The following is a 21,021-nucleotide window of genomic DNA, read 5'->3' as shown; positions in this document are numbered from 1 at the left end:
TGAAAAAAATATCAACGTGAAAAGGCATTTGCCTTCATTTTTAGGCCTTAACTTTTGATTTGTTTTTAATTTACGTAATATGCTTTACAAATTACATTATATTCCAGATTTCAGTTGAATTACATAAAATACTTAGTCACGGTACAGTTAAGGAAATTATAGCAAATGATTTGTATTCGTCTCTCATATTATTGCAACATCTTATTTATAATTCCTCTTTAATAATTGTTACGACCGTCATAACAATTAACGCCCATTAAACATTTTATCAATAGTAAAGATGCCAAATATATCACCTATTCGCCTTTTTTATTAGATGGAATCAAAATTTACATTACCAATAATTAAGAGAAAAGAGTTATTGATAGCCTACAGCCGCTTTTCTTTCTACCTTAGGTTTTTAAAATAAATTACAAGAAGCAATCAATAAAAATAAATTTTAAAAAGCAAAAATTACAAGAAGTTCAAATAAATACATTTTCCGTCTTGATCGCCTTCAATAATCTGAATTACCTATAGCCTATTTTCCACAAAGTCCGCTATATATTTACAAATAACCCCATTCCTTATTAATTAAATTAATTAAAGTCATACGGAAATTTGTAGGGGAAAACTAAGGTATGGAAAACCACAATTTTCAGTGAAAATCACTGCTTTTCATACGCGCCTAAACGTGTGCCAGTGCGAGGCCGACATCCTTGTAAGACGGCTGTGTGTCACCTCTACAACTTTCCTCTGCGGTTTCGTCTCTACATTCGAATTTTAAAATTTCATTTAATTAAGGAACAAGTGTTTTACACTGTGTTGATTTCTAAAACTAAAATTAATTAGTAGTTGCTGTTTACTAAAACATTTGGTGAATGTGAATGAAAATATTTAATGCATTTGGAGAATTGGTTTTTCATCACGGTGCGTATAGTGTTTGAAATACTTTATCTTTATCTGTGTAACTTTTAAAATTCATAGTTGTTTTGTAAAATTAACTTTACATGCTTTATTAATGAATTATTATATTTTTTTAGTAAAATTTATCTATATAACTTAAATTAAAAATGTCTAAATTTTGATTAGCATTTCATGATATCAAAAAAGCGACTAAATGCTTTTTTATTCGATAAATTATGTAGTGTTTACATTCTAATTTTGTGCTTTAATTTTTTTTAAACATTTTCAACATCGTTTTCTTTTCGACAGCATATAGAAATTAAACTTTTCGGGACGTAAAATATAACCCTTAAAAAATCTGCAGTGTTTTTCAGAATGCGCAAATATCTGTAAACAGATTTAAACAGAAAAAATATTATCGCATTAATTAACATGAAACATTTCTTGCTGGACAGAATTTGTTGAAGCAACCTGTTGGTAAACGTATAGCGGAGCTAACGTAGACTGTATTACATAAATGCTGAACAACCCTTGTACATTATTTTTATTGAACCAGACGCAACGTATTCCATTAACGTCTAGGACCTCTTACTGCGTGAGATATTTGAGGAATCTCAAAGGTACTTAGGTATGTTATAGTCCTCTATTACGGGACATAACATACGATTAATGAGAGTAGTGTTAGCCTTGTGACTTCAGCGTGCGACTCTCATCCCTGAGGTAGTAGGTTCGATTCCCGGCTGTGGACCAATGGGCTTCCTTTCTATGTGCGCATTTAATATTCGCTCGTTCGGTGAGGAAACCGGCTTGCTTGAGAAGACCCAAAATGTCAACGGCGTGTGTCAGGCACATGAGGTTGATCACTTACTTGCTTATAAGATTGACAAATGATCATGAAACAGACACAGAAATATGAGGCTCAGACCTTAAAAGGTTTATTGCCATTCAATTAAATTGGATTTCTGGAATTATCACAATATTATTATTATGTATCGACTGCCAATTCATCGCAAACACTATTAATCTGAAATAAATGACTAAGAAAACAAAACAAATAGATTGATTTTCTTCTTTATTTAGATAGTAAACGTGACCTCGCATAGAGAAGCTCACAAATAAAGTGTTAATACCAAGAATATACTTAATATATTACATTTTTACCGTTTTTTACTAAAATCTTTTTTGCAACAAACTTCGACTTTTCTTCTTTTGATCTCGTGTTTTAAGATTTGAAATTGTTCTAAGGTCGTGTACCTTGAATTTTTTCAAGTTTGTTACAAGCTTGAAAGGGAAAGTGATTATATAAAACATAAGAAGCAATTTGCGCTGACGTAAATACGATTTATAGACCACGAAGGAGCGTATTGTGTAGGATTCACGTCACTTTCATGGATCATAACGGAGATGAAAAATTTGTTTTTATATTTAGGCTAAAATAATTTTGTTCCCTTTGGAGCAGAGGGAGACTCTTGGGCCGTGGGGCTCAAGTGCACAGGCGCTAATTAAAGATTTAAGTTGGCGCCTGGTAGTTGAACCCACAGCTGGTGCTTTCCTCGCTCAACTAATAAGTATCGCCTACTATATACAGCGAGGAAATGCTGCCAGTTAAAGGTACACTGCCACAGGGACCAAACTTTTTAAATTTGTTTTAATTTTATTTTTATAATTACTAGGTAGGATAAAAAAATTGTAATTACTGTATATTTATGCTATTAATTAATTCAGTTTTTGATTACGATATATTCTTATTAGTAAAAAGTATTGTAAAGCGATGCTATTTTACACCCTTGTTTAAACGAAGCATTCGTTTTTGCAATGAAAGAAAATATTATGAGAATACCAGCCTAATTTTAGATACAAAAATAAACAATATGAGATACAGAAGTCTGAACACCTTGTCTAGAAAAATATTATCTATTCAGAAATCTCAGGAAATTTTTCAGTTAACGGAATTTAAACACAAAAATGTGTAATTTGGAACTCAAAGCTTTGACACGCCCAATATTTGATAAGCTTTCTCATGATTTACTGAGATTTTTGGATCAAAGGAGAGCCACAAAACAGTTTTTACCTGTTTATTCCACTAGTCAATACGCTGGGTTATTCACTTATGAACCTTTGCTACATAGCAATGATAAATTATACCAAGACATTAATAACTTTCCACGAACCGATTCAATATTTTCTCTTGTCGTCCCGGAACTAATATAAAACTTCCGGCGAACTTCCGCTAATCGTATTACATTTAGCAAGCCACGGAACCTACAAAAGCATTATGTCAATCTACAATGTAATACGTCAAAATGTCGATGAAATAGTTAAAATTACCAAGTTATTTTACTAATAGTCACTATACACAAAATATCACATTACTAATGTGTTTCAGTAGTGGGCTATTGAATTTAAATAGTTTAAGGACACGCGTGTTAGGTAACTGCTAGAATTTACAAAGAGTTATCGCTGTGACTAACCCGATTTTACACGCTCGCTCACTGCGATCACTACTTACTCTTACGTACTCAATTGAGTACTTCATAGTATGTAATTTTTGCAAACGTATTCCATAATGTTATTAAAAAAAGGCCACTTTCCCTGAATTACGCGAACGCGCCCTCAGACACGGAATGACGAGATATTTTTTTTAAATGAGAGTGCCCGAAAGTCACATTTGTGTTACAACTAATCACATAATGTTATGGAATTGCCTAAAAAGTTTGTTGTGGAAGAGCTGGTAAGCCTGCCACAGGTATTTTTAACTTAAAAGGGTTCCCTACTCTTACAATTACGATGCTTACTTGTCATGAATAAATATTTGTATAATTTTTTTATAAGGTCAAATATGATTTGATAAATAAACTAATGTAGCTTTGATAGGAGAATCATAGTGCATTTGATTTGTTTTTTGTAGAGATCTCCAGCTAATGAATTATATAAGTTAATTTTGGTAGTTACAATTCCATCGGCATATTTTAATAATTTAGAATCACAAAATATGCATTTTTGAGAGATATATTAGTCGTTTTGATCTTAAAACTCTGGAAACTTTCATATATCAGTATCCCAACTTTGAAACATAATTGCATTATTATCTTATTTTTATATGCTTAGACATCATTAGAACGTTATCATTCATGAATGCCGAATCCGAAACCCTCGGTGACGTATTCCATTGAATAATCAAGAACCATCAATCTACCGCCGACAAGTGTCCGATCTACCAAACGATCGTGTCTCAAAGGAATGCTTTTACTTTTGTGTAAGACATGAATTACAAAATCTAAATTCTATTTCAGTATCAATGCATTAAAGTTACTGACAGTAACACAACACAGTACAATAAATTTATCTTTTAAACATAAAAGATCGTTCTAGAACTTTAAGCTTTCAATGGGGACTTGTTTTACCTTAAAATTCTGTTTATTTTTAATATGGGTGACTGTGTACAACACGCAGTACTCAGATCAGTATGACATGGAAATACCTCCGCCCATTATTCGCCCTCCGCCCCTAGGAACTCATCTTTCTGGTGTTAGAGACAGCAACTGTTTCCCAGTTAGTTTTTACCGGTTTTCCGAAAAACCGCGTCAAATGAAACCTAATAAATGACAAATTACCTTTTAATTTCGAGCCATATCTTTGATAAAACGCCCGCGCAAAAGTCTAACAGTTTAGTGAAAAAACGATATAATCGTTAATGAGTAAGAAATTGACTTAGCTAGATTGATCCTATTTATACATAAGTTTTTTTTATGCGCGAGTTATTCATAATTAAAATTAAAAAAAATTGTACATCGAATTGTCAAACATTGTACCTAATATTGTGAGGATTATTTGCCATGAAACTTTTGACAATTGGCAATACAGAAAATGAATGAAAATGTAAAATATTGATGGCCCCTGAGAGATTCGCTAGACAAAACCCATAAATAAGCTAAAACGTACACGTTCCTACTTTTATTTCAACTACGTTTTCTGGATACATAAAAGATTTTTCAAACGTAAAACTATTTGTATTTCTCTTTTACTTCTTTTTTACAAGATACATGTACGTTACCAAAGGTTATTGTAATTCTGAAAACGGTTCTATTATAAAAACATGAATAAATTTCGATACATATTAGACGATTATAATTTCACACGCTTTATTCCCATAACATTACAAGACTATTTTGATATCGACAAGCAGTGTGAGTGGCGAAATACCCACAGTTTGAAGTAATGGGTCAACTGATTGTCAAAACACACGATAGAATCCACAAACGGCATCATAAGATGTATATTATATTTTATCGGTGAGCTCAGAAATTGTTGATACTCTTGGTGTTGTGAGTCACACGATGAAAAATCACGGTAGTGGGTGCGACTGAGCGCGAGCGAGTAAATAAACTTTATTTTTACCTGCGAGCCTATCCGGCTGTTTATTCAGCTGGAAAAGTTTTCTCACTTCAAATCTTCACATGTTTGGAATCATTACACCATACAGGGTGACCATTTATTGGATATTCTATCAAAAATTACAATTAGGCTAATATTTTCAAAGTGTTATAAGGGAATAAATAAACAATAATAGTGTGCGTCGTAGTGAGGTCGTAGGTTCGATCCCCGGTTGGTACCAATAGACTTTCTCTCTACATGTGAAGGAAAACATCGTGAGGAAATCGGCTAGTCTTAGACCCAAAAAGGCGACGGCGTGTCTTAGGCAAAGGCTGATCACCTACTTGCCTATTAGATTTACACCATGAAACAGATACAGAAATCTGAGGCTCAGACCTAAAAAGGTTGTAGCGCCACAGATTTGATTGTAAATAAACAATAATAGCTACCAGTGCCCTAATATCATTAGCATCATCATGACGATCTCCATTAGCTGAGCTTGTCCCAAAGTAATCTCAGTTACGTTGATAAATCAACATTACCTTCAACGTGCGTTTGTCTTCACATGATTACAAATGCATGGAACAGCCGGTTCGTAGTAATTGACACAATGACGATCCGCCAGACGACATTGATGCGTCAATCAAGACACGCCATTGTGTTCGGCCCTGTCTGACCGCGTTCTTATTTATGAACTTTTAGAAAATTATGTAATTCATATTACTTAATACTATTAGTGTATTTGATTTAGAAATCATTTAGAATGCTTACTTATTATAAAAGAGTTATCATTTATATAATTATAAAAATAAAATGCATATTTAAATATCGCCATTATATATAAATAGCATTTTCAGTTTGTTAGAAATTCGCCCAAGACCAAGATTTCAATCTGTGAACCTACTCAGTATTTCATTAAATAATCATAACATTCTGGCATTTCCATCAGACAACCCCGTGTCACTGAAGATGACAATTTGGAAAAAAATGCGCCCTTAGAATAAATAATTAGGCCGGCCGTTATTTACAAAGGAAATATATTACTGACAAATAAATAAAAAAAGTCGAAGACCTTTGAACTGATTTCCCAAATAACTCTCATTTGCCTAACAGAAACCCTGTGTATGCTTCTAATCATAAACAAATTGCGGATGATAAGCAGCTGTCGTCGTAAAAGCCAATAAACGGTTTTATTGCGCCAGTCCAGCGTTTCTGCTATTTTTACATTACAACTCTAAAAAACGAAAACCTTGAATTTGCAAATCACATGTACATTTCCACCATTTTAATGGCATTCAAGAAACATTGTGGAGCTGTGTGTAAAGGTTTTGCAATAGCTGACTTTTCTAGAGAAAATTCCAACCTTACTTAATTAAGCTTTGCTAACTTTGCTTGTGTTTCGTGCTACAGCAGACATTTTCTCTTACTTCGTCGATACAAGTTTAGGCTACGTACCTACTCTTTTGTATAGAACTAGGTCAATTACTATAAAATTATATATTTTTTTCTTTTCTATATAATGTGTTTTAGTACAGATTGATTGTATTAAGTATTTCATTCCTACTTCCTGCGATCGTTCAATATAAATTGAAGAAGCACTTACATAATGCATTGACGGAGAGTGGCTCCGGAATACAGGAGTTCAATTGCTATCAGATCTTCCGATACGACTAACTGACATTGTCAATACGATTTACAATACCAATATACTTATTTGAAATTATGTCCTCCATTCTTCCTATTTACTTTCTTTTATTTTAATCATAATAGTATATAATTACAATTGGACAATAGAAGTTAATTAAAACTGATGGACGTGATAGAATTAGCTAGTAAGCAAATAACAAAAACTAAAGTTTTTAATCCGCCCAATAGTATATATTTATGTACTTCTTAACAGTTATTCTTACTCTTCTTTTTTTGCACCTAAGGCGCAAATTAGCAGCTGTGGTCTCTGGCAGAATGACCAGCGCTGTGGAGCATTCTGCTCATCAGCATAATGCTGAGCCAGGGCCAATTACAACCACAGCACACATGCATAACACACTTGAAACGAATCGAAAGGGAAAAGGGAATATTTTTTTGATATCTCTCATTACCTATTTTTTTTTTCTTTAGTTTGATTATTGTTATTATGTGTGTTTAGGTGTGTGTGTTTTTGTTATTAATAAATGTTATGGTCTATGTCTATTATGTCTTTAAGAATACAAGCGGTCAATGTGAAAACGCTCAAAGATATTTTCAAGTACGCCTCCCCGACCTTTGACACTTTTAGGTAAAATGAACATTATATTTGGTTTTGTGAATAGGGTCGAATCGACTGATTAGATCTAAGATATATCTTACCTCTAGACTCTCGTGCTATATTAAACCAGGTAAATAGGAGTATGTGGGAAATACGGCCATTAAATGTTATGGCCTAACTGCATTATACTATAATAATTGAAGGCTGTAAATTTGCTTTTATATTCAAAGTGAATAAGAGTATAGAAAGTTATTGAATGAAATAGTCTCTATTTGGGCAACTATCAAATAATATTTAGCTTTACCTGTGACTTGCACGCGTATCGCGCGTATTAAATATAAATTAGTGAATCTTTGTCCTGGGTTCCCATCGACTTGTTTTTTTTTTTAATATTCCGCATTTCAAACATAACTTTCACAGGTCATGACTATTGGGTATAAATACTATTAAAAAGTAGTCTCAAACGCTAAATCCATAAACTAAAGCATATGGCATTGTACAAACCCTTGGAGCATCGCGACAACAACAATGCGCTTGAACAATTGATTACACATAACGGGTCGTAATATCTTTGGATATAGGTATAGTAAGGTAACAGTTATTAAAATTCAATTCAAAAATACAACAGTATATTGTATATTGATCAGTCATCCCCCCAATTGTGCTCCTGAGTTGGCTCCGGTCTTAACGCGCCTTTTCCGGTACCTGTACTCCAAAGGCAGCACTTACTTATTACGTTAAAAATGTATATCTCTGGTCACGCAGAGGCGTAGGGACCTTGTCTAGAAGGTACATTCAAATCAAACTTGTTATTTTACTTACATAAGTAGTAAGTACGCTTACCCTTAACAGGAATTAAGAGACCAATTAGACATAAAGTGTGATGTGAAATCAATTAGTCTTCTTAAATATGAAATTAGTTTTTCGCCACATTATTCGAAATATCTTGTTTTAATTTCGTAAAAAAACCCATTACATCAATATAAACTGCATATATGTCTTAGATTAATTTATTAATTTTAAGAATTAAAGTTATAAATTATAGTAATAAGAAACTGCATATATGCAAAATCTAATTTTGTCGTCGACGATAAAATCATGAATACTAGAGCGGGTGCCGAGAAATATCGACTGCATTACTTCATATAACGCCGAGACAATGTAAATGAAGCTTTGTACAAGCTTTAAACTATAATATTGGTAAATGGCGCCATTTTGTGAAATCGTATACTTGTGTTGTGTAACTAGTTGGGGTATATTTATTGATTGAAAAAGCTTGTCAACGTGTTCTCCACAGTGATTACATAAATACAATTTGCAAATCTGATAATCATTTAAAGGCAAATTATAATAAAAGACAGGAATGCTATGAGAACAGGAGGATTTTACAGTGCGAGATAGCAACTGTTGACGTCCAAGCCAAAACGCGTTTCTTGGAAAGGGATGCAAGGAATTCAACGAAGACTAAAGATGGTAATGTTAACTGTGATTGTTATTATGCAAACGATGGTTTAACAAAATTACCGAACTCTTCGGGAACTTCGGAACTTCGAGTCTTTACAAGACTGCAAATATGCAAAAAGCTCACTTTATATCGCGCAGCCGGACATACAACGACCAATATTTAAGCCTTGACTTGTTAAAGCTATCTCGGAATATTCTTAATTATAATATATTATATTAAGAATATCCATAGCGCAAAATCCTTACCCTCACTTTTACACTATCACACAACACCAAATTAGGTACCGCTTAGTTAAATGTATTGAATAATTATTATTGGTTTTGTAAATTTTTAAACCTTTTGTAGTTAAATGTATTATGTATTCCATCTCTGGCTATATTTTTAGTGAAACTGTTTGTTATTATATTTAATTTATGTTACCTGTAGAATTACGAAATAAATAAATAAGACTTATTTAAAACGAAACAGTTAAAAGTTATAAAGGCCAAAAAAGTCTTTGCATACCTGGAGAAAGTAGGTTGCTCTTTTCTTCACAGAAATACAAAATAAAAGTTCTTCACGGGTTACGAGCGATGGAATTTCGAATTATGCTGACCTTTGCTGGTGGTATTCAGCTTAAGGTATTTAACCGAACAGGAACTTACATCTTTCAAACATTCTCCATGATATATGCTAACTCTCCACATGAATAGTTCGCGTGCATGACCGTGTAATGCGGTCGTTATTCCCTTCGCTTTGGGGATTCTAGATGAGATATGCCTTGCAATATATACTTAGACGTGGTCGCTTCTGAGGGTGTGACCAATTAATATTCAATTAACGATGTTTCATCGACTCATTTATCAGAAGTAAGCGCTTGGATTGTAATTTAATTCTTTCTATCCGAACTTTAAAAACATATACAATATACATACATACATAACTTCATTAGTGAATTCGAAAAAAATTCGCTTTTTAGTGAGAAAAATAATATAACAGGTTACTAAGTGCATTATCAACACCAAGCACACCCGGAAACTATTAAATTTATCTAAAATATATTTAAATGTAAAAAGAATATCTAATTTTCTTTTCGTAACGGAAAGAACCTTCGTGTCCATGAATAAACTAATGTTTGCACGAAGTTTTGCGCAGCGCAATATGTAAAATAGGATGAATCTTTATTATATTTAACGTATTGTTAGCCATACTCATTGTGTTTCGAGTTTTTACACAACTTAATGATCATGACCTCGCTTACTACCAAGGATGGTCTACGTTGTCAGTAACAAGGTTTGTCTCCAAATATTATTAGTGTCCCTGTTTCCTTATCAATGTCGACACAAAAACGATAAGTTTTCTAAATAACTTTCTCAGATTTTATTTATCGTTTCCAATAATCATCTCGTTTAATAATAATAATAATAAAGCCCGTTTAATTTCCAATCATGACAAAAAAATTATAAAATACAGCTTAGATTTTTACATTATTTATTATTATTGACACATTTTATACATTATTTTTATCTTGTTATCCTATATATCCTTTATCCTAGCTACCTTCAGTACCGTCGATCGGAACCCCTTCACGGGGAAAGGCCTCCTCCAGCTTTCTCCAACTAACTCTGTCCATTGCTTTCTTTCTCCATTCGCTTTCTGCTACCGTTTCTTTAATGACGCATCACAAGTGTACATTGTGTTACCTACGTGAATAAATGATTTTTGAATTTTGAATTTTGAATTTTACCGCTTCTATTTCTTCTATCCACCTTTTTTTAGGGCGCCTTCTTCTTCTTTTTCCCTTTAGTCCTTTCCTTTCGTGTAGGAAATATTAAATCACTCCATAAATTACTTCAAATAAATTTGCTTAGTTATAAGTAGCAGATGATTACTGACATTACTGTAGGAAGCTGTCTGAACTTACGCAAAATTTTTCGAGTGTTGAGAGAGATTTGTTGATCAATTCTAATTATGAGCATAACCCTATATTATAATTTTTTCTTAAACGCTACATTTAAACACAATAGCTTACGGAAATAGTACAATGTCGTCAGCACATAACTACGCCATATATAAAACAATGTGATATTTTAGAAGGCTTTTCATTCCAACAACGCGAAATGTGTTCATTATTATTCACGAAATCAGAATATATGGATATGTAACTAGAGTAATAATTACTGTACACAGAATACCGTATTGTGAGATTAACGTGAGTGTTTCTGCATTACGAAGTCAAATTTAATCTAACTTTACCGTCTGAATTGTACTAAATAGAAGTGTATAGTAATAAAAAACAAATTTAAAAATGTTGGTCATTGTGGTAGTGTACCTTTATCGTTGGCAGCATTTCCTCGCTGTATTGCGATACTTATTTGTTGAGCGAAGAAAGCACCAGCTCTGGGGTCACCGGTACTATCTACCAGGACCCAACTAAACTCTTTCATTAGCGTCTGTGCACTTGAACCCCACGGCCCAAGAGGCTCTACTCCAAAGGGAACAAAATCGAAGTTGGAGGAAAGACTCTTGGCGGAAAATAAAATAAAACTTTGATCACATCTTTAAGTTAACGCAAACTTGACATCTAACAAGTTAAGAACGATTGTAAATCTTATATTACCTTGAACTTAAGCGATGCGGATGTTGTTTGATTCATACGCAATAAGGTGCTATAAAATTCTAATTATAATTTATAATGCAAACCGAAACAAGTGATACAATCACGAGATGTTATATAGTTAGCACATTCAACCAAAGATACTATTTATCTTAATAAAGTTAAAATGTAACAGACAGCTTTTAACGGTACAATATTAATACAATAATTATTGTTAAACAATGTTTTTATTTTAAATAATATCTCGTTGATTGCCAGACTTAGTTTCATCACCGCAATTTCGGATTTTATTGCCAATTTGAGGGCTGTCTCCTCCCAAATATTTTAATTGTGGCATTTGTATAAGTATTGCTTTTATGAATTGTGTACAAAGCCGAATTTCTAATATTAAAAAACTTTTTATAACGAAGTGTCCAGCCTTGACGTCGCTCGGTTTCTAATAACTCCAGTCGCACTCCGGTAAGCAGTAGGCTTCCGATCGGAAACGTGTCTGGAGCTTTGTGAATTGTGGTTATCCTGGCTGATTTATTTCCGCAACAAGCTTGCACTCGCAGCTTCACTTCAGATTATCTAACTCTGTAAGTTGATTAATAAACTACGAATAATAAAGAAAGTTTCAACGATTGTCAATAAAATAAAAGTATACAAAGTTGTTGGACACAGGGTGAGTCAATTAAACGTGCTGAATTGGAATCTCGCTAATAAATAATTATTTTATGCAGTACTGAATAATAAAATTAATAATTAACTAGCACAAATGTATATAGTGTATATTGAAATAGATAAAGGTCAAAATATCAACACAATAAAGGAGCTGGGCCTCTCCGTAGTAAATTATAATCGGATTTTTTAACAACGACGTGTGGAATGTCACAGGCATTCGCAATTAAGTGTTTTATAACATTTTTATTGCCTCGCGCCATCAGATGTAATGGCGATGTTACGACCACTTTCATATAGTATTATGTACAGTGCTCCATATACCACAGTCTTTATGTCTTGATTCAGTATCTTCTAGCCATGGCCTAGTCTTAGGACATAAAACTTAAAAAGCTCATCAGTTGTTTATCTAATTTTGCTAATAAACATCTCCGCAGTGCCTTTTCTAATCTTAGATTGACACCAGTAAGTTTTTACTTATACATTAGTGTGTAAATATAAGAAGTTATTTAAAAGTAGTTCGATCTACAGATGTCGGTAAAAGCGGTATCTATTTCCGGGCTAATCAGAAAAGCTTCGCACCAGTCATCGAGGCCTAATTGTGCGAATATTTGCGGAGCCTATGTGCATCTCAAATTTATTAATCCTAAAATAATGAAAATGTGCTTATACGCTAAGTGAAAGTGATCTAAACTGTTTGTATAAATTTATGACCAATAGATACCAGATAAGTGGCATTATCACTTAAGCAAAAACACTTTTCTGCACATTAAACAGTCATTTGTCATGAACCAATATTTTGTGTGTTAAAAGATGCCGGGTATAAAGATACAATGTTAAATTACACTGGAAGTCACAGTTAATTCTTTATATTTCGCTCAAAATCTTGGAAAAGCACTTGTAACACAAAGTAACGATCATCGTGGAAAAGTAATTGATAATGAATCCCCAAACCCCCATATTTCGGGCCGTTATCTCTAAAATAAGCAGAAAAAGGATGAAAGAGCGTCGGTATCTTTAGAATAAGCAGAAGAAAATTGCGGTTTGTAAATCCTCATTGAGTGGTTAAGTTTATTACGCATCTGTAAATCAGGGTCTGGCGGGAGCCGACCGCCGGGTAATTCGACATTATTTGATTCCACAATTTAATTGATTGCCTTCTGTCCTTTGAGAATTCGCTATATTGGATTTAAACGTTCGGGATTGTTATTGGATCGGAATTGTCAATCTAGCGCCGGGACCGACTGTTGACCCCACGCCCCGCTGATGGGGAATGGTTCTGTTATTGACTTCCTACTGCCATTATGACAATTAAAGGCTAATTAGTAGCTGTTGCTTCTGGGATACAAATAAGGTATAAGCCGTCCTTTGTTTATCTGCCAATAAAAATGAAAAATATTTGAACAATTTGATTACTCCTTGGTTGTAAAAGGTAAATTAATAAATTTGTCATCTTTTTAATGATTATGATAAAATCTTCGATCTGAAAAAAAAACCAATCTAAGCTACTTTATAATCTAAATTTTATTAATATATAAATGGTAGTTTAAAATTAACGATTAAAATTAGTTCTTTTATTTCGTTCGTGTGCCTTGATGTTTTTAGTTGTTGGAAGTCCCTCAAAGGCTATATATAATAATCTTTGAATTTTATTAATATCTTAGATTAATGATTACGATTAGAAAGCTGAACTTCAAAGCAGATTAATGGCAACACAATTTTTTTCGCATAACCTCCTCCTTGTTATAAATGTTTAACTTTCTCGTAGCTCTTAAAAGTAAACAAATCCTTTTCGTACCAAAGATTATTGTGGATTTGGAAACTTTTTTGATATCGTTAAGCGGAGTTGGCAAAATGTGTTATTTGGTCAGGGATGGGCGGACACTCCCCGGTAAAATAATACTGGTTGGGCGACGACGTTTTAGCTCGATGTATCTTTATTTTAATGAGTCACACGAGTGGAGAATATTAGTAATAAATATAAGAAAAAGGATGAATTCTCGAAACCGCTAATGAGATAAAGAGTAGACATATTTTCGTGTCCGTTTCCTTGATCGTTTTTCTTTTACAGTAGGTGACTTCATTATTCATAAGAGGCATATTGTCAATTTATGCGTTTTACCGACTTTGTCACGATATTTTTCTTTACCATATAAGTAAATATCAAATGGCTACAAAAACTGAAGGGTAACACGCTTAACCACTAAGCTAACACTGATCATAGAAAAGGCACAGCGTTATAGCAGTAAGTATGTTGTACAAAAAAGAATAATATAGAAGAACAAAAATTGTGGTCTTCTATGTCATAAATCTACTATCCCTAGTTTTGACTTGCTACCAGTTTTGACTTGCTACCAGTTTTGTTATATAAGCAGTGTTGGCCTAGTGGCTTTAGCTTGCGACTCTTATCCCTGACTTTCTTTCTATGTGCACATTTAACATTCGCTCGAACGGTGAAGGAAAATATCGTGAGGAAACCGGCTTGCCTTAGGTCCATAAAGTCGATGGCGTGCGTCAGACACAGGAGAATCACAGCTACTTGCCTATAAGATTGAAAAATGATCATGAAACAGATACACAAATCTTAGGTCCAAAAAGGTTGTAGCGCCACAGATTTTTTTTACCAGTTTTATTAACATGCATTCATAAAAGGAAAACTAAAACGACTTCCTTAAAATAAAACCCTTACCAATATTACCTCGAAATTATCACATAAATGTTTTCTTTCAGGAAAATGAAAGGCAGGTTAATAGCGCATAGAAATCAATAGGAAGACCATGGAAGATCCGGAGCGAATTGCTCGGGAGCAAGCAGAGTGTGACATCGCCAACAACAACACGGACCCGCCTCCTGGTAGAGCTTACTCTGGACCTTCAAATATATCATAAACCAATTTATATATCGTATCGTAGTATATTGTGGTTAAAATTAAGCGGCGGCTAAATAGGCATCTCCTGGACAGGGTTGCCCTCGAAGAGGCCAGATCTCACTTAACATCAGGTGGGATTGTGGCCAAATGTCTACCCAGTTATATATAAAAAAACGTCTTTTCATTTATCATTGATATACATTCCTAAAATACTTAGCTTCAGTGTTTCAGGATTTTGTCTTTATATTGATATTGTTACAAAAATATTTAAACATGTTACCTTTATCCTTAACACGGATATTCGACAGAAATTGATGTTAAAAGCCAGCGGGAGGCACAAAGCTTTTGAAATGATAGCACATGAAACGTTTTAAAATTAAGTGAGCGTGGCAGCCTCCCATCATCCGAAATGTTATTTTGTAGCTTTTATTGACGTACTGCAACCGTAATAACTGAGTTATAAATATAATTAGTGGGGCCGCAAAGGTATTTTATGATACAGGGCTAATAATACTATATTTCAGTTGGGGCTTCTAATGGAGCAGACACATTTCATAATTTTAGGCTTTACGTAGTAGGCTATATATATATACATATAATGAAACCTCCAGACTATTCCATGACCATAAAATACATAAAATATATTTATTTTTCTGTAACTGAAAGTAACCGTACTCTCCGGGGGAATCTTAGGGCGACTAATGTCCAGAATTAGTTGTGAAACAAATTAATTGATGGAGTACGCGTCATCCATTAATAGATTAGTCGTATTTATTGCTGACCTAAAATTTTAATAAAAAAATATCGAGTAATCGTAGTGGTTGCGCTTGATAAATTGAGTTAATTATTAATGAACTTATAGATAATGTATAAATAAATACTGTAATATTATTGTTGGTTGTTACACCCATTATTCAGATACGTATCTGCCCTGCTCCGCTATCATTTATTCATTAGTTTTTCCTCAGGGTTATTCTGCAAAGGCACATACGATACTTGGCTATGCTGGCCACATACGCCAGCAAACGGCACTGCGATTGCACACTGCCCCGAATTTGTACCCGGATTTAGCCCAGAATGTATGTATATCGATTATTAAACTTACTTCTCACAGGTTTATAGGTTATAGGTTGGTGAACTCAGTTTGCGCACTTAGCCTCATAATTGGTCAAAAAAGTCGTGGCTAATTTAGCTCCTTCCTTCTCACAGGGTTCTGTTCCCAGACGTAATATTTCGGAAAGGCCTCGATGGCAAGGTTTTACACGTGTAAATTCATATTGTGAAACAGAGTTGCTACATACACAAAGCCAGTCCCCATCGGACTCAAAAAGGCAAAGCCTAAAGGTAAAGGTAGTCTTTAGGGACACATAATATAGTACAGTTATCTGAAAGTCCTCGATTTTATATCGCACAGGAGAAATGAAAGAGGATTACGATGTGAACTTGTATTACGAAACTTTAATACAGGTGACAAAAGAAAGATTTATTTAAACTTAAAAATATTTACCAATTGTATAATTCGTAGATATATTTAAACTATCTTAAATTATAATTCACGCTTATTTAATGACAACTAAATTGTGGTATCAAAAATTTAATTGGATTAGTTCTTAAGCGTGATAGATTATGGCTATAAAGTCACGAAAATTTTGTCGGTACCAGAAGCTTACTTTAAAGAGGTAAATGTTCGGGGAAACATGAATTGTTCTGAGAAAGTTTGTGAAAGTTTTGTTCTTACACAAAACCAATTATTGAAATGGAAATACAATTAGTGAAAGCCAGTTATACCTACTATTTTCTTATGAATTTAATCTATGTTTATGGCCATCAAATCAACGTATATTTCCGATAAATAAATTGAGTATTAAATAAATAAGGTAATATTTTTTTTCAGTATGGGCACACAAGGAATGTACATCTGATGGAACGTGGTGGGAACACCCAGATTCTGGAAAGCCTTGGTCTAATTACACCACTTGCGTTAAGGCAGAGGAGGTAATCTCATACACGAGTTAAACAAAACAAGAACCAAACTTATAGAAAGAATATAAACGCGAATTATTTTATTATTGAGAGACTAGGAGTAATTTATTACTTTATTTACATAAATAAATGTTGTTTACATATGTAGGGCTCGCTGAAAGAATAAAAAAGTATCTTCGTATTTCTATAAAGCATAGCAATTTAATTTGTTAATAAACTATGTTTCTTCCCCTCAAACATTCGTATGTGCAAAGGCAAGATATATATTGTTGGTGTACGTTCTAATTATTTACGAATAATAAACACGGGTTTGGGGTATATTGCAATACACTCAGTCTGGACGGGAAGTGTCGTGACAATTATGTTTATCACACATAGTTGTCTGCGTCGGAAGCCAGACGTAAACAATAAGGGTCGCCATGCACCGATGGCTCCATGTTCACATCTTCCGGGTGCGCGATTATTCTACAGATTTCTGATCAGATTGAATTTGCCCACTTGTTACACGAATAATACATATATTTATTTTTTCGTTTCCGATTTTGCATTACTTAAAAACAAATAATATTGTTTAGTACATTTTGTTACAGCAATCGATTCGATAAATATTAAAACATCTGTGTTATTATGACATCAATCATCAAATCTAATGATTCCATACTCTCATATATCTCACATCAAATGGAACAAAAAAGCAAAATGACAATATAAATTACAAAGTTGGCTTGGCTCTAATGGCGCTAACTTTTCTAATAAATAGCCTAATTTACATTAAAATGAAACTGACATAAACATCGTAGGCGTAAATAAATTAAATAATTGTCAAGTAAAGATATTTAAGAAAATAATGGTTCTTGTTATTTCAGGACGTCAGCGAAGTTATAATATTGTTCCAGACAGGCTACAGCATATCTCTCATTGCTCTTCTTATCTCTCTAGCTATTCTGTTATATTTCAAGTAAGCTTAACTATAATATTTTACTATAAATGTTCTTAATAGAAACATTCGTGAAAAAGGAAACTACATTTTCAGAAGTCTTCGCTGCGCCAGAATAACAGTGCATATAAACTTATTTGCGTCGTTCGCATTGAACAATGCGTTGTGGTTGGCTTGGTACGGCCTTGTAGTCAACGATGCAGACACTCCAAAGGAAAACCCGCCCTGGTGCCAACTCCTCAACGCTGTACTCCAATACGCTCTTCTCACCAACTACACCTGGATGTTATGCGAAGGGTATGTCATGATTAATAGGAGATGAAACAAATAAATTGAGTAACTAATATGAGATAGAAGGCTAAAGTAAGGGACAGTGGTGGAAGTTAGAAAAATTAAATAATAATGAAAAATGTTTTTCCTTACAGATTATATCTCCACACAGTTCTAGTCAGCGCGTTTGTCTCGGAGCGACGCTTAGTCAGAGTTCTCCTGGCAGCCGGATGGCTCCTACCCATACCTTCAGCAATAATTCACGCGGCAAGACGTGGGGCTGCCAACGATCCCTTCTGCTGGGCGGATGAAGGTGCACCAAGACCGGAGTTAGCAGTTCTAGTTCTTGCGACTGTGATTCTGAATCTTGCGTTTTTGTGTAACATAGTGAGAGTGTTGTGTACTAAGTTAAGGGCGGGCGGCGGGGCGGGAGTCGCGAGGCCTTCTGCGACTGCCCTTCATGCACTAAGGGCTACCTGCTTGCTGGCGCCGCTTTTGGGTAAGGAAATAACTTTTGTATTGTAATATTTTCTTGTTTTAAGTCTCTTAAGCCAGTACTAGGCTACAGAGCCGCTTAGTTTAAAACTACAACTTAGTGTCTTCGTTTGTTGTCGGTGTGTATATATATAACGTCAATTAATAGATTTGATGGCGCACTAATTAATGATTTAATATTCAGCTTCAAAATTAACCGACAAATAGAACGTATTTAGCGTAATCCCTCCACTAAGCTCTAACTGCGTGTTAACAAACTAATTAGTCACGCTAAAATTATTTTTCATTTAATAAAATTACAAGAATATAGATTATCTTATCCTTAGCAATAACGGCAAAAATGTTGGTTGTAGGTGTTCAATACCTGCTGACACCATTCCGGCCCAGCCGTGAAGCCAGCTGGTGGCGGGCCTACGAGTACGTGGCAGCCATTATTACGTCGTTGCAAGGTCTTTGCGTGGCTGTGCTGTACTGCTTTTGTAATGGCGAAGTGCTGGCCCAGCTCCGGAGACGATGGAGAATTCTCACCTTCAGGCCAAGAGCTAACTCCACTACTAATACTACAGTCTCTGTGAGTAAAACTTTTAGATTTTTGAAAGGACGGAGTAGCTCATTGACTAAAATAACAGTAGAACTTAGCGTAGGAAGCTTCAATCCAACCGAAACAGGAGAAAATTCCACCAGTTCAAGGTTTCAACGCACCTTTCTGTATCTCTGCAATTATTTAAAAAAACTGTTTACCCGATTGGGATAGTTTCATTATTGAGATATTATTTAGTAATTGTGTAATTTTGAAGGCAGACCTTTAGGCTTCATAGACAGGCTTACAGGAGTTCCAAACAATTTTCACTTAAGAACTATATTAGTAATTTTTAGTGATGTTAAATTACATTACTACGCCTTTAGCGAGCTTTATCTAGTGCCTCAATAGTTACATATCTTGCCTAACTGTACATTTCCCGTATGGTCAATATTAATAATAAATGTTCTAGATATATCTCACATTGTGTTAAAAACCAAATTATACGTAATAAATTAAATGTTTGGTTGTAATACATGTTACAGTTTGTACGGTCCGGCGGGGCGGGCGGAGGCGATGACCGCGTGTGACTGGCGGCCGGCGGCGCGGAGCCCGAAGCCCCACCGGACGAAAGACAACGCCGGATAAGGTTCGAGGAGGACGACGACGCGCCGCCGGACGCGAAACTCATATGACAGTCTGATTGTGTTCTAACCGCCTGTAAGTTCCCTTAATTTTGTTGTCATTATCACCATCATTGTACAACTCACCGATAAAGAATGATTTTATTTTCGATCGGCACAACACAACCGGCTTCCGTCACAAGAAGACGAGATAAATGGTATTCAGGGTGACTTTGAACCTTAACTGAATGACTATTTACTATATGATTTATAAACCACGTAATTCCGCTCGTACGCACGTACGCTGCAACATCAAATACCTTCCGATAGCTAGCGGCAGCAAACCCGGCGTTTTTGTATGCAAGTTCGCTGTCGATATCGCTATTGCAAGTTAAATATTAAGGGCCCTGGAGTATTAAGGCAAAAGTATATTATTATTAATTTTATGAAGTCATATTTACCACTAACTAAATAACCCAATTTGTTGCAGAGTCAGTGTAATTATTGGGAATCCTGAAGACATTATGCAAACATTTAGTGTTAACTGTTAACTGTGTTGTGTACCGTAAAGTGTATATTTGTGTCTTTGTCGTAATTGATATGTAAATAAAAGTATTCAGTGTTTTTACTGTTTATATGTGGTATATCTAAGTGAATTTATGTCAAGAACGTGGTTAATAACAAAAGATCGAATTACTTAATGTACTTTTCTTTCATATATTGTAAACACTTTGTACATACACAAAAATATCGTAAAATGCATTTTATTAAAAACCTTTTTATTCTTGGACCAAATGTATATATTATCCATAATATTACAGTTCCTTCGTTGCTTATTGTAAAATAAAAAGAACAATGTTAGAAAAAGATAATAATTAAGTACCTAAATGTAAACTATACCTACATCTATGTAAGAAATAAATTGTATATAGCAAGATAATAATGACAGGGGAGAGGAACGCTTAGAATAAAAGTATAAGATAGAAACTGTGTCTAATACCTAGTATCTACTCTGTACCATAGATATTACTGTGCCATGTCGAACTTTCTATATTTTAAAATCGTTATTTGCATTTAATAAAATCAATGTGGTGGAAAA

The 21,021-nt window shown here is 34.2% G+C and overlaps 1 protein-coding gene across 1 annotated transcript; it reads left to right on the top strand.

The window, feature by feature from the left end:
- Positions 1-693: 693 nt before the first annotated feature.
- LOC125049125 (calcitonin gene-related peptide type 1 receptor) lies at positions 694-21,021 on the top strand. Its single transcript, XM_047648245.1, has 10 exons — positions 694-909; positions 14,956-15,078; positions 16,063-16,173; positions 16,989-17,089; positions 17,944-18,035; positions 18,111-18,311; positions 18,440-18,783; positions 19,133-19,350; positions 19,845-20,019; positions 20,413-21,021. The coding sequence occupies exons 2-9, from the start codon at positions 15,003-15,005 to the stop codon at positions 19,887-19,889; spliced, it is 1,188 nt and encodes a 395-aa protein (XP_047504201.1). The 5' UTR covers positions 694-909; positions 14,956-15,002; the 3' UTR covers positions 19,890-20,019; positions 20,413-21,021.

The sequence above is a fragment of the Pieris napi genome, chromosome 4 (assembly GCF_905475465.1).
Source record: "Pieris napi chromosome 4, ilPieNapi1.2, whole genome shotgun sequence".
Taxonomy (NCBI): Eukaryota; Metazoa; Arthropoda; class Insecta; order Lepidoptera; family Pieridae; genus Pieris; species Pieris napi.
The sequence above is the reverse complement of the archived record's forward strand: the minus strand, read 5'-3'. Positions and strand labels throughout refer to the sequence as shown.